This window comes from Stenella coeruleoalba, assembly GCF_951394435.1.
Source record: "Stenella coeruleoalba genome assembly, chromosome: 21".
Lineage (NCBI taxonomy): Eukaryota > Metazoa > Chordata > Mammalia > Artiodactyla > Delphinidae > Stenella > Stenella coeruleoalba.
In genome coordinates, this window is record NC_137167.1 from 24,252,706 (window position 1) to 24,266,435 (window position 13,730).

Genomic DNA, 13,730 nt, shown 5'->3' on the forward strand with positions numbered 1-13,730 from the left:
CTACTTTTCTTGCTGTATAAACCACAAAGGAACAGATAAAGAGAACTTTAAAAATTAGGATTTTTAGATAATGATCTTCCTTCAGTAGTCTTTCTAAAGAACAGAATAGAAAAGTGGATAGAGTAAAGCTGGTAATAAGGGAAGAAAAGGAAAAAGGAATGTTCTAGCTGGATAGCAACTAAGCTACATTCACTGAAATTTCTATTAATTTTTTTTTGCAGAGGGGGAGTAGGAACATTAATGGCTTGACAACCCTGAATTTATGTTTTTGTTTAAACGGTAAAAAGCTACAAAGAATTTCTTTAATCATCAACCATACAAATTTTTTTTTTTTTAAAGTCGTGCTCAAAGAGATACCCATAGATTTGCCAGTGTCTAGGCAGTGAGTCGATATAGGGCTTCAGCACCATTTTTTAAGACAAAGCCTACAAATTCCCCTTCAACTAGTAACAACACAAATTTAAGACTGACCTGGTTCCCAGTTGCTGCTTGCTTTGGTTACCTCCTCACAGCCATCGCTCAGGAATCCAGAGGAAGGAGAAATCCGTACCAAGAAAAGCTGTACTCGGCAGGGAAAACGATGGCCCCTTTTTACCTAATTTAAAATGGAGCATGCTTTTGATAACACACACCAAAAGCCTTGGAATTATACATATCCTCATGACAATCATCCCAGGCAACGGCAGCAGTGGCAGGCCCCAAAAATTCGGGTTAAAAACTCATAACAATACCATTCTTTGAAGTCAACTCTCTAACTTTACCGTTAAAAAAAAAAAATTCTGGATTTTAGCACCATCAAGAAAAATTAGTTTCAGGTCATCATCTCACCTCATTGATTTAGAAGAAAAATCAGTATTTCCTCTCAATATCCTATTCAGTAAACTTGATTTCAAATTATTTTAACAAACTTCAACTGCACCCATATGGGATAATTCCCTAGTCAAGAATATTCAAGACATGCAGATACTAAGGAGAAGCAGTACAAACATTAGATCTCCTTCTGCGACTCAGTTCAAGAAAATGAGCCTTTGGAATGATGTGGTCACTTAAAACTAGTAGGAAACCAGTCTGAGGGGGATTTTCAGAAATGTCATCATTTAGAGAAGTGAGAAAGGTAATAAGCAATAAAACATAGTAAGAGCTTGGACTCTGGAATCAGATATGGGCTTGAATTTGATCTTTGACCAAATTACTTTTTCAGTTTCATCTGAAAAATGGACCAAACGACAATAGTTACTCATCAGGTTCTGAGAAAATGAGAATACACATATAAGCAATTCCTCAACTGTGGTATGTACTTTGATCCTCACAGCTGAGGCAGCTCTTCTATTTTACAGGTAAAGGGTTAAATTCCCAGTTAAAGTTAAAGGGTTAAATGCCTACTTAAAGAGGAAGAGCCAAGATTCTATCTCAAGATTCCAAAGCTTGTTTTCTTCTGCACGACACTATTTTGAAGAATTGTAAAATATGCATTTCTCTTAAATCAAGGGTTCTTTAAATTCTGATTATAAGCTTTTAATAGTTATAGAAAACGTTTACTAATGTTTGTTTTTACATTAAGCAGCTTCCTGCAATTCTACCATATAAGAAGTTTACTGTAATTTAAAATATTTTCAGTAACTTTTATATTAACTTGAAATTTAGGAAATTTAGCCAATTCAGGAAATTACTAAACCACCTAATTAGATACATTACAGAAATTTATTCTTACTTTTCTTGCAATCATTGTCCCACAAAATATACATTCCAAGGCTGAGGAAACTGAGGTAATTAAAACTGCTTTCACAACACTCATGTTATTTCTCCTCACAATGTATTATATAAAGGCAACCCCATTTACATAATATGGACTTTAAACTTTGGTATCCAATTTAACATGCTCAAAAATAAACTTTTTTAAAAGTTACCTAGTGAAATAAAAACGATTATTTCAATTCAGGTATATAAAGTATCCCCTATTATTTCTAGAATATAAAATAGAAATAACTTCATGACTTACATTTTACTACTTATGTCCAATTTTCCTACTCCAATACTACTGCCACACACAAGGCCATTTCCTGGTTTTTCTCAGTACATTATCACCATCACTGCTCAAAGTGCAGCAACTAGAAAGCCAGAAAAAGGCCACAAAGGATAATACAGTCCGAATCACCTAAGACACAGAAGCAGGATTTCCTTTCTTAACCAACAAATGTAATTCACTCAACAGGCTCATTAAAGAGCTGAGCTTGGCTTCTCTTATTCTGCCCAGTGTTCTTCTACGAGGTTTTGTAAACAAAAAACCCACCCAGTTCTAGATTTGCAAACTGTTAACTTGTCTACCCATAAAAAGCTCTGTTATCAGCTATGAAAAATTACCTACTTGCAATTTACAACGACTAGTGACAGGTGACAGGAATTCGCAGGAAGCCTATGGCAGGAATTGGTTCTGACTACGGGGGGCGGGGGGGGGGGGCGAAAAGAAAAACCACAACTTCTTGAAAAGGTAAAATAGCTTAAAGCATTTAATATCTAAACAAATCAATCTGTTAATAGTAGTAGTCACAAAATATGCTTAATATAGAAACCCACATTTACGTCTTTAAGAAAAAGTGTAAATTGTACTTTACCTCAAAACATAAATTAACCCACTTAAAGAATCTGCAGAGGTCAAAATCATGGTGAATTTCAAACAACTTCAGAATAAAATAACCTTAAGTATTTAACACTGCTTTATATCTAAAAAATGCTTACAGCTTCTCATAAAAATAGTCTGAGGCAACTATTTTCTCTTTTATTCTTTAACAGACATGTTCAACATTATAGCCAACATTCTTAAAACCTTAAGCTTCACAGACTTTCAGACAAATACTATGGTCCCCTTTTCTTTGATGTGAAGGTTTATTCAGCTAGAAAAAAAAAAAGCATGGTAGACAACTTAATACATTTTCACCAAATTCAAAGTAGTACAAAAATTTTAAGACTACAGAACTACACATCGTACCTAATGTGTCATTAAAAATAGAAGACAGTATTTTTTTCAGCAAATAAAACAGCATACTGGTATGCTGCTAACGCATAAACCTTTTAATGTATACTGTCATCCACAAATTATTTACAACTTCCACTGTGTGAAGAGAACTAGAATGTAAATTTTCTGCAAAACTGGAAAAAAGCAATACAAAATTTGTGAAAGCCTGTGTTTCATATTATACAAAAGTAAGCCAGTTTTTCTCTTCAAATACCAGATATTGTACACAGTGACATTTTGGACATTATTACAGTAATTCTTGAGGATGTTTTAATGCTGGAGGCAAGTTGACAGGCCTTGACTCTTCATCGAGGAGTACTAAGTCCTCGATTTCACTGCCTCTGTATTTCCTTTTACATATCTTTACCACCACCTTTTTCTTGAGAAATAACTTCAAGGCTTCTCTTGATGCAACTGCTTTTGCGTTTTCTTTGCTTTTTCCACAGCCAGTGCCCAAATACACAGACTTACATCTCAGTTCACAAACAATACTTTCTTGAGAGCTCTTGTTTTGAGGCAGATCTGCCAGTTCCTTTAGCGGGACGAAAACCACATCCAGCGTTGCTTTCAGAGCCTCGACAGCTGCGTTTAGGAGCTCTCCGTGATTCACGCTGGGACTAAAGCCACCAACGGCCACCAACTTCCATGCCACCGTTTTGTACAGTCTATTGAAAAAAGGCTGCTTCTGTTTCACATCTTCATTGGTTAACTTGCAACAAGAGAATCTGACAGAACTCTCGCTTGCCTGCGCAGTACTTTTAGAAGGCAGCTGTGACGTGCTGCTCTGAGAGCTACTCTTAGAAGCCAGCTGGGACACACTTGCTATGGAAGTGCTTTTGGAAACCAAAGAGCCGCTGGTCTGGGAGCTGTTCTTGGAAGCTAACAGTGATGCAGCTACCTGCGAAGTGCTTTTGGAAGTCAGCATCGTGTTTGCTGAGGTGGTGCTCTTGGGGGTTAGTAAAGATGTGCCTGATGAGGAACTGTTTTTAGAAACTGATGATGAAACACTTGCCTCTGAACTAGCTTTGGAAGTTAACCCGCTTGAAGCTGTCTCTGAACTAGGTTTAGAAGACAACAGTGGCAACTCTATTTCTGAGCTTCCTGAGGAGCCCAACAAGGGCACCTCAATCTCTGAGGTGCTCTGAGAGGTTGAGACTGAAGAGCCTTCCAAAGCACTCTTTTTCGGGGATCCACTTTGCTGTCTGGAATCAGCGGACTGGGTCACATGACTATTCACACTGGATTTCAACAACGAAGAAACCAACGACGCTGAACCATGTTTATCTGGAGCTTCTGGTTCAGAAGCTTTTCCACACCCTACCGCTGTTACCTGAGAGGGAATGCTGCTGCTTTGGCTGGAAACAGAGCGCTCTCCATCACTTGTGGAGCTATTCTGACTCAGGGTGCCAGAGCTCCGAGCTGAGTTCCCACTACTCTCTGACTTGGTAGTTGATCCCGAACATGCTGAACTACTTTCCTGCTGAGCTGATGCACGCTCTGTTTTGGCAGGAATTTTCACATGATCTTTTTGCTCAACTGCAGAACTGTTTTTTCCTTCTATGGCTCGTTTTTTTGTTGGCTCTTCTACCCCTTCTGAAAAAAACGAAAACAAGTATGTGACTAAGCCTACCTCATACGTATCAGCTGAAGATTTACAAGACAGATACTCATATTAAAATAAAGGCACAAGATGAAAACATTTCAGGATTTGTAGATCCTTTAAAAACTGTGGAATAACTTCATTAATTTCTTAAAACAGCGCTGAATAACACCAATAATCTTTTCATTTAAAAAAATTTTTTGTTATATTTTTTCTGTTTTTTGGCCGCCCCGCAGGGCATGTGGGTCTTAGTTCCCTGACTAGGGCTCCAACCCGTGCCCCCTGCAGTGGAAGCGCGGTGTCTTAATCACTGGACCGCCAGGGAAGTCCCCTCAATAATTTCTAATATTAAAAAATCAACAGCATAGACAATATTTCACACTTCAAAATCTCACAGAAGTCAAAGGAAACTATCAAATTCAAAGCCTAAAACACAGAGACACATAATTTAGGTTTAACATTCCAATTTGATTAATAACATTATATAAATTCTAACTTGTTAAAAACTTAGTAATAACGATAATTCCTAATAACATCAAATTTAAGTTCTAAACTCCTATGTATGTTCACATCTATGATCTGCTAACCATTGCTACTCGATATCCCTCTTTTCTTCACCTTGGCAACCAGTTCGTCTCTTGTTGTATGGATTGGAGCATCTGTCACTTTGATGCCTTCAGCCATACTAAGTATTTTATCCATAACTTTTTGAGGGTACCTGAAAAAAGGAAGGGAAAGACACTTTAGGAAGTGTTTTTGCTAAGCTGCCACCTCTGGGGTACGAAAACAGGCCACAGGAACTGCATTTCCTGGTTGTAATCAAGAAACGGAATCAACCGCCAGGAACATTCTGTTTCCTGGAACGCCGTAAACAAACGCCCGGGGTCTGGGAGGCGGGATCCCTTCTTACAAACCTAATTTAGATTCAGTGCCCCTCTCCCCCAAGAGCGTTGTGAGCTCATCGCCAACAAACAACTCCACCGCCAGCTCCCCACCCAACGGGAGCACCTCCAGACTGGTAACCATGGCAGAGACGCCCTTCTCGCCCTTAGAGGGCAGCCTGTCCCGCGGATTCCCGCGCTTCCACCACTTCCCCTTCCGCCGAAAGCTCCGGACAAAACCGCGAGAGCAGCTCAGGGACGCCGGCTCACTCACCGGCACCCGAGGAAGACGTGGTTGGCCCAGGCCATGGAAAAGGAGATGAGCTGCTGCAGCTGCCGACTGCGGGTCCCGCTCTCGGCGTCGGCGGCCTCCTCCGGGTGAGCGGAGGCAGCGCCGCCGGCGGGGGCCAGGTCCCCGGCATTGCGGAGCAGGAACTCGCGGCGGTGGCGCCAGTGTTTGTCGGTCTCGCCGTCGGAGCGCAGCGTCTCCACCCAGGCGGCCACCCGCGGGTTCTGGCTCAGGTACTCCGACACCTCCTGCGCCATGTTGGGCCTGCGGGTCGCGTAAGTCGCGATCTGGACGCTGCGCCGAGGCTAGGAGTTGCGGGGCGAGCGGCCCTGTCACTGCGGCCTGCACCGGCGGCCCACCACAGAACCCCCTCGAGAAGCGCAAACACCAAACAACAGCGCCGGGAGCAGCTGAACCGCCCACTTCCGCCCGCCGCCGGCTCCTTCCCTTTTATAACCTCGCTGCCGCCGAGCGCCCGCGCGTCCTTCCGGTGCGAGCCGGCTCTCCCAGGACGCTTTGCGGCGCCCGAGCCGTCGCGGCGCTGCGGCCCCTGCGGCAAGGGTAGGGGAGGCGGGGCGAGATGAAGGGTTCGCGCGCCTGCCGTTGCGCCAGGGAGGGCTGCTAGTGGGTTCGCCCCGGGCGCCCTCGGCTTCGGCGCCGGCCCCAGCGTTCCGACTGGGCTTTGTGGCGCCACGCGCTCCCGCGCCGGGCCCGCTGCTCCGGGGGTTGGCGGAGGACAGCGGGCTCCGGGGCGGCCGGGTGGGGCAGGCCGAGTCCTCGCGTGCCGCGCGCGTCCCCGCGGACTCGAGCCGCCATCCGGCCGCGAGGTCTGGGCGCCTCGGCCCGAGGACGCTGGTTTCGAGCGGGGCCAAAGTAGACAAAGCTCGCCTCCATTTTTTCTGATTATGCAGAAAATCGAATGTAGACAAGCGAGGCATTCTGAGGTCGTCCAGTCTCGGGGCATTTAGGAATGTGCAGGTGTATATTAGCTTAAAAGTATTATACTAATAATAAAGGTAAATGATAATGTTTAATCCAGTTCGATGTTGCGTTGTGGAGCCCAGTCTTTGAAACTACTCCTGACCCCGCAGACTTGGGTTTGGTTTCCGCAGTTCAACCCGGGCAGTACTGCTTCCTCTAGGGTGGATATTTGGTCAGTAACATAAACGCTGCGCCAGTACCTTCGGTCTCCGTCGTATTTCCTTAAATTAACAAACTGTAACCCCTAGCTGGAAGGATACCCAGGAGGCGGCTTGGAAAAGTGCGTTTGTCTCCACGCCCCTAAACGTCCCCTCTTAGAGCTATATTTTTCTTTGCATTTTTTCCATTTTAGAATGTCCAGACTTAAAGCATAGCTGCTGGCTTGCTTATTGTTATGTTTCCAATATTAGGTATTTGGGTATTTTATGATTAATAAAATTTAATAATAAAATAAGTGATACTTATAATTTATCATTCTTGTCACTTATATAAGTGACAAGAATGATAAACTACGAAATAAAAAGAAATTTTCCTCTCACTAAATGTGGATTGTGATTTTAAAATAAATCAGAATAGTCAAACAAGGTAAAAAAGGAATGGTCACTTAGATGGGATTAACAAAAAGCCAGGTAATTTATATACATGCTGGAACAAGCAAAATTCAACTATTGTGTGAAAATAGTAGAGCCCATTTTCCTGTCGTGCCCAATGAAAGTGCATAAAAACAGAGGCACAGAAATTTTTTAAGCTTACGATTTTGCTTCTAGTTTTGCTCTTCTTTCCTCTTTTCCCCCGAAACTTTAGAGGGGTGAAAAGAAGTGGAAACCTGGCACTTTATTTATTTTTTAACGCCTTTATTGAAGTATAATTGCTTTACAATGTTGTGTTAGTTTCTGCTGTATAACAAAGTGAATCAGCTATATGTATACAAATACCCCCATATCCCCTCCCTCTTGCATCTCCCTCCCACCCTCCCATCCCACCCCTCTAGGTGGTCACAGAGCACCGAGATGATCTCCCTGTGCTATGTGACTGCTTCCCACTAGCTATCTGTTTTACATTTGATAATGTATATATGTCCATGCCACTCTCTCACTTCGTCCCAGCTTACCCTTCCCCGTCCCCGTGTCAAGTCCATTCTCTACATCTGTGTCTTTATTCCTGTCCTGCCCCTAGGTTTTTCAGAACCTTTTTTTTTTAGATTCCATATATATGTGTTAGAATATGGTATTCGTTTTTCACTTTCTGACTTACTTCACTCTGTAGGACAGACTCTAGGTCCATCCACCTCACTACAAATAACTCAATTTCATTCCTTTTTATGGCTGAGTAATATTCCATTGTATATATGTACCACATCTTCTTTATTCATTCATCTGTCGATGGACCCTTAGGTTGCTTCCATGTCCTAAACCTGGCACTTTAAAAGACTGGAGAAACTTCATGGTTTTTCCTTTCATGAATTCTTTGGTGAGAGAAGGGGGAGGTCGCAAGTAAAAGAATCTAAGATTACGTACCTAGATGATATTTGTACATTTTAATCCAAGAATTTTCTCACTGTTTTTCTTTTTGCCCTGTAGCCTTCCACCCATGGGCTTCACTGCCTTGAAGGGGGTGCAAATAGAGCCTGGATTTCAAAATTAATTGTTAAAGTTATAATAAAAGCATTACGGTCTGAAAGCTGGAGTATTTGTTATTTGCAAAAGCCAGCTGCTTTACTGAAAAGATGCATGTCTTTTTTTTTTCTTTTCTTTTCTTTCTTGAAAGGTTGACTTTGCATATGAAGATTCGGGGAATAGACCACGGACCACAAAGTTAAGAATGATAGCATATATTCTACTAGGAAAAAAAAAAAAAAAGCCTTCTCACCATATGCAGACAAATTCTCAGACTGGAGGGAGGGAGAATTCAGAGAGAAAAGGTGAGAAGGGAACCTGTGAAAAACAATGAGGGTGGAGCTGAGTGGGGAGGAGGACGTGTTGGCTCTGCCTGGACCTTTGGGAGAAGACAGCCCACTAGTGCCCAGCGTGGGTTGGCCTTTATAAGAGAAGAAATGAACTTAGAGAAGGCCTTTTATAGCTCTAGTAATTAACTATACAACTCCCTCCTCCTCCCCCAACACACACACACACACCCCTTGTCTCTCACAGACCTTAGAGGGATCCAAAAAGTTCCACAAGGAGAGAGAAAGAGAGGAATGCTGAAGTGCCCCAGCCACCATGGTCCCTACTTACCTGCAGGATTTGTGCCATTTTGTTTTTACATTAAGCCTTAACATTAATAAATGTTAATAAATGTGCTTGCTGCTGTGAGAATTAAATAGGATTGTGAAGTTACATCTTTCATGGGGGTTAGTGTCTAACAATCAGCATATAAAAGGAAAGTCAGATAAGATATGATAACACTCTACCTTCTTTTCCTGTGGCAAGCAGTAGGCTCAATTTTAGAAAGACCCCTTGGGCATCTACTGATGTGAAGAAGTAGGGAACCATGGGCTTTCTGTACAGGTTCACAAATTCTAGGTTGATTAATTTCAGTTGCAAGCGACAAACAAATTATGATTTTAAATGGCTTCTGCTTAAAAATAAAAAAGAAAGGGAATTTATTGGCTATATTACTGATAATCCAGGGAGTAGACTTTGGGGATCCAGGTACTCAAACAATATAATCAGGAATCCTGTTTCTCTGCATCTCTGGACTTTGCTTTCTCTGCGTTCGCCTCAATCTCAGATAAGCTCTTCTTACATAATGGCAAGATGGTTCTAGCAGCCCATAGCGTATACATACTCCATATCTCAGCAACTGCTTTGAAAAGGGAGCTTATCTTTCCTGATAGTTTCTGTCATTGTCCTGAGGTTCTGTTGGGAATCCATTGGTTCTGTTGAGTCACGTATTTATCCCTCAAATAAACAGTATAGCCAGGGATATGAAATATTCTGATTGTACAGGTCTGAGTCATGCGTCCCCCCTAAGAATAATAAAACATCTGAGCAGGGTCAATATCATATAAGAGAAATAACAAAATCAGTAAATAAAGAATTTACACTCAAAAAAGTGGGAGTCACAGCCATATGCACAGTAAGATCGCCAAATGCCAGAAAAGATTTTAAAGAAAGGATGATAGTAATGAGTTTCAAATGGCACAAGATAATTCTCCTGTGGGAAGCCCTCTTATCAGAGGACTTCCTTTCCTCCACATCTTAGGCAACGTGATAAAATCTTTTTATAACAATTACTATATTTCCTTACAGAATATTATATAGATCCTTCCTGAAAACAATTCCATCTTTTTAGTCATGTTCCTCCAAATACCAATAAGATGAAGTTATTATTATCTGTACTTTCCCATCCTTTTGTGAAAGTTTCACTTATGCTTAGCCCTAGATTTAAATCTAGGAATGAGATACAGGTAGAGCTCAGACAAGAGTTGGTACTTGAAGAAGCACAGTTCAAGTTCCCATAAAATAATAAACTTGATCCTCACTCTTCAGAATCATGGACAGTTCGCACTGGAAGGGGACCTTAAGACTGTGTTTATTTTATAGATGAGGCAACTGAGGGTCAGAGTGGTTCAGTGATTGCCCAAGGTCAAACAGCTGGTTAATGGAAAAGCAAGAATGAGAAACCAAGGAAAATAGTCAGTCTGTTGACTTGTGGTCTAGGACGCTGTCCTGTGTCACATATTGCTCCTTGGTGAAGTGTAATAAATTTTGATTAACTCACAAGGTGTAGTGGCTGCAAAAGAAATAGGAACTGAACCAACCCTTGTTCAGTCCAGGCACTAAGATATGACAGCAGTAATCCACTTAATTATTGGGCAATTTGAAAACTAGAACAGGAAGCATTGAAACGTGTGTTTCATTGTGCCCAGGGCTCCAATGCATGAATGTGTGATTGCCTTGAAACTGTGGGCAGGAGAGGAAGTAGAAAGTTACATTCCTGGAGGGATTGAGGGAGCCAAAGGAGAGGACAGAACATCGCCTAACTTAGTGGCTAAGAACAACCGTTTGGGAGTCAGAGATTCCTGGGGTTGAATTCCGGCTCCATTATATATCACCACTGCGGCCATGGGCAAATTGTTTAACCTCTGCAAGTATTTTTTTTTTTTTAAGATTTTCTTGATGTGGACCTTTTTTTTTTTTTAAGTCTTTATTGAATTTGTTACAATACTGCTTCTGTTTTATGTTTTGTTTTTTTGGCCCTGAGGCATGTGGGAATTTAGCTGCCCGACCAGGGATTGAACCCACACCCCCTGCAGTGGAAGGCGAAGTCTTAACCACTGGATGCCAGGGAAGTCCCTGTTTTCTTAATTTTAAAACAGGAATAGGGCTTCCCTGGTGGCGCAGTGGTTTAGAGTCCGCCTGCCGATGCAGGGGACACGGGTTCGTGCCCCGGTCCAGGAAGATCCCACATGCCGCGGAGCGGCTGGGCCCGTGAGCCATGGCCGCTGAGCCTGCGCGTCCGGAGCCTGTGCTCCGCAACGGGAGAGGCCACAACAGTGAGAGGCCTGTGTACCGCAAAATAAAATAAAATCAGATTATAATCTGGCTGGGATAATACTGACACAGAAATAATTGCTTTTTGACGGGTGGTCCCACAGGTTTATGATTAGACCTAAAAATTCCAGGCCAGCAAGCCGTGCCTAGGAGCCCCCCTCCCTGGACCTCCGTGAAGAATGACCTGCTTCTCTGAGATTCCACCTTCCCTGAAGCTTAGAGAGGCGCACAGCAAAGGGAACTGAGAAAGGAGTAGAGGTGAAAGTAGGCAAATGCGGTGTCCCGGAAGCCAAGGGAAGACAACATTCAAGGAAGACAGAAAGAACTGGGTCTGATGCTGCTGGTGGGTCAAGGAGAATGAGGCCTGAGCACTGACCATTGGGTTTAACAGTCGGGAGGTCACTGATGATCCTGAGTAGACCAGATGAACGTATGAACATAACCGAATGCAGACAGGCAGAGGAAAGGGGCAGATCACATGGTACCACGTCCCTGGCTGCTGTCCTAGACTTGTCAATCACAGCATTCCCCGTGCTCACTGTTCTCTTCCAAAACACAGCTCTACCTATGCAGACCCAGGCTCGTCCTCGCACATGGTGGTCTTATTCAGCACCGTATGATAGGCTAACCATTGGCCTGGGAGGGGAGCCTGACACAGAAGGCCCTGCCAATGCCCATCACATCCCCTTTCTGAAATATGCGAGGTAGGCTGCTATCAGTAGAATCTGAAGCTGAGAGACTGCACAAGGGGAGGTTGTGAGGTAGGAAGGCCACGCTGGACCACTAGTGGGCTGAAGTTTCAAAACAGGCGGAACACGTGATCATGGAGCTGAATTTATGGCATAGAAAACGGCATGCAGATCAGAGTGCAGGGGCTGCCTGGTAGCAGGAGAAGAAGGGAGAAGCCCCCCAAGCAGAAGCAGGGATGGGGAATGTGGCTGAGTCACGTCTCGGTGGGCACTAGAGTCAGACCCACAAAACACTGCCCTGTTCCAAACCTCCCACCAGCCCGGTGCCTCCCGGAGCCCCGCCCTTCCATCTCCTCGAGGCTCTTCCCCCATCGCTGTGAAGGTCTGCATGTGAAGCCCCCTACCTGAGCTCACTTGAGCGCAATGAAGTAAACCAGCAACACAGTGGGCACTATTTTACTAAGTCAGAGTGTGATCTCAGCAAGATGTGCTCGGAGGGTCCTGAATTAAAGCCAAAGAACAGAAACAAAATAGGAAATGGGATTGATAGACCAGACATCGGGATGTATTCAGAGCGTGGTAACAACACAGGGGTCTTTCCAGGAGTCTAACAGGAAAAGGGTGGGTCTCTCACCGACTTTTGCCTTCCTGGGCTTGACCGAGCCCGTGATGAAGTGAGGACGATGTGAGGAAGGCCAGACTTTCGTAGTGATGGAAGTTTTTTTGTGTTGGAGAGACCGAGGTAGGCAGTGTCCTTAAACTGGGAGCACCGGGTGAGCTAGTCCCTTGCATTCCTGAGGCTCAGTAGCTGGGTCACATGCATCTGCTAAAGATATCCCAAGGTCACTAGACCTTTGACTGAAGTAGTTATTTTTGTTGAGTTCAGTGGTCCAATTTGTCTTTTGCACATCGAATGTACAAAATTCAAAATTTGTTATGGTTCTGGGCACAGGGGTCAACTATGAGCTAGACCATTAAGGGATCAGGAAATCTCCCAACTAAACCATCTTGGGAAGGCTCTCCGGGATCTCTGCTTTAGGGCACCAGGGAAGAAGTTTCCAGACCTATTCCTGAACCATGGACACGAAAAAAGTATTCATCAGAGTCTAGATGATTTCAATCAGATTAACTGTAGCCTCTTGATTTTCATTTTATAGACTGAGTTTTAGACTTATTACAATGATATTTATTGAGCAACTACTTTGTGCCAGGCTCCATCTCAGTGCGGGAATGCCACGTGAGTCAACAAGGGCTGGAGGCCCAACTTTGGTTTTTTGGACACTACAGATAACGCCAGCAGTTCTCGTGTGACCCTAGAGATGGGAGGAGACCCAAACATGACTGAGATTGAATTTCTCATCACACAGGCAAGTTGACTTAATATGACTTAGAAACTTCAAAATGTGGCATTTTTTTAATTTTTGCTACTTGTTTTAGAGTAAAATTCATAACCATTAGCTATATATTATCTCATTAAAACTCACAATAATCCTACGAAGTTGGTATTACTGTCATCACCATTTTGCAGGGGACATCAAGCCTTAAAGGGGTAAATAACTCAATTACTCACAGCTATTCAGGTGGTGCTGGGAACCACCTGGAAGGGACTGCCCCCTCCATCCTACTTTGCATAATAATTGGTTATGGACTTTGCAGTTTTGAATTTGGCTAAACCTTTATTTTGAAGTGGTTTCTCCTGAATTCCTTTATGAGAAATTGAATTCATTTCATAGCACTCACTGTATAGATCCACTTGGTCACCCCAGCTAGAAGTCAAGGTG

The 13,730-nt window shown here is 43.2% G+C and overlaps 1 protein-coding gene and 1 long non-coding RNA gene across 3 annotated transcripts; one reads left to right on the top strand and one right to left on the bottom strand.

The window, feature by feature from the left end:
- Positions 1-2,503: 2,503 nt before the first annotated feature.
- CDKN2AIP (CDKN2A interacting protein) lies at positions 2,504-6,270 on the bottom strand. Of its 2 annotated transcripts, none has more exons than XM_079909257.1 (3): positions 5,769-6,268; positions 5,201-5,331; positions 2,504-4,606 (listed from the first exon to the last, which is right to left on the bottom strand). In XM_079909257.1, the coding sequence occupies exons 1-3, from the start codon at positions 6,038-6,040 to the stop codon at positions 3,261-3,263; spliced, it is 1,749 nt and encodes a 582-aa protein (XP_079765383.1). In that variant the 5' UTR covers positions 6,041-6,268; the 3' UTR covers positions 2,504-3,260. The 2 variants fall into 2 exon arrangements, with proteins under 2 accessions (XP_079765383.1, XP_079765384.1); XM_079909258.1 differs by having other exon boundaries at positions 4,469-4,606; positions 5,232-5,331; positions 5,769-6,270.
- On the top strand, positions 5,929-13,332 carry LOC307179715. The gene is made up of 3 exons (XR_013825523.1): positions 5,929-6,016; positions 8,532-8,685; positions 13,161-13,332. It is a non-coding gene; the product is annotated as an uncharacterized lncRNA (long non-coding RNA).
- The last annotated feature ends 398 nt before the right edge of the window (positions 13,333-13,730 follow it).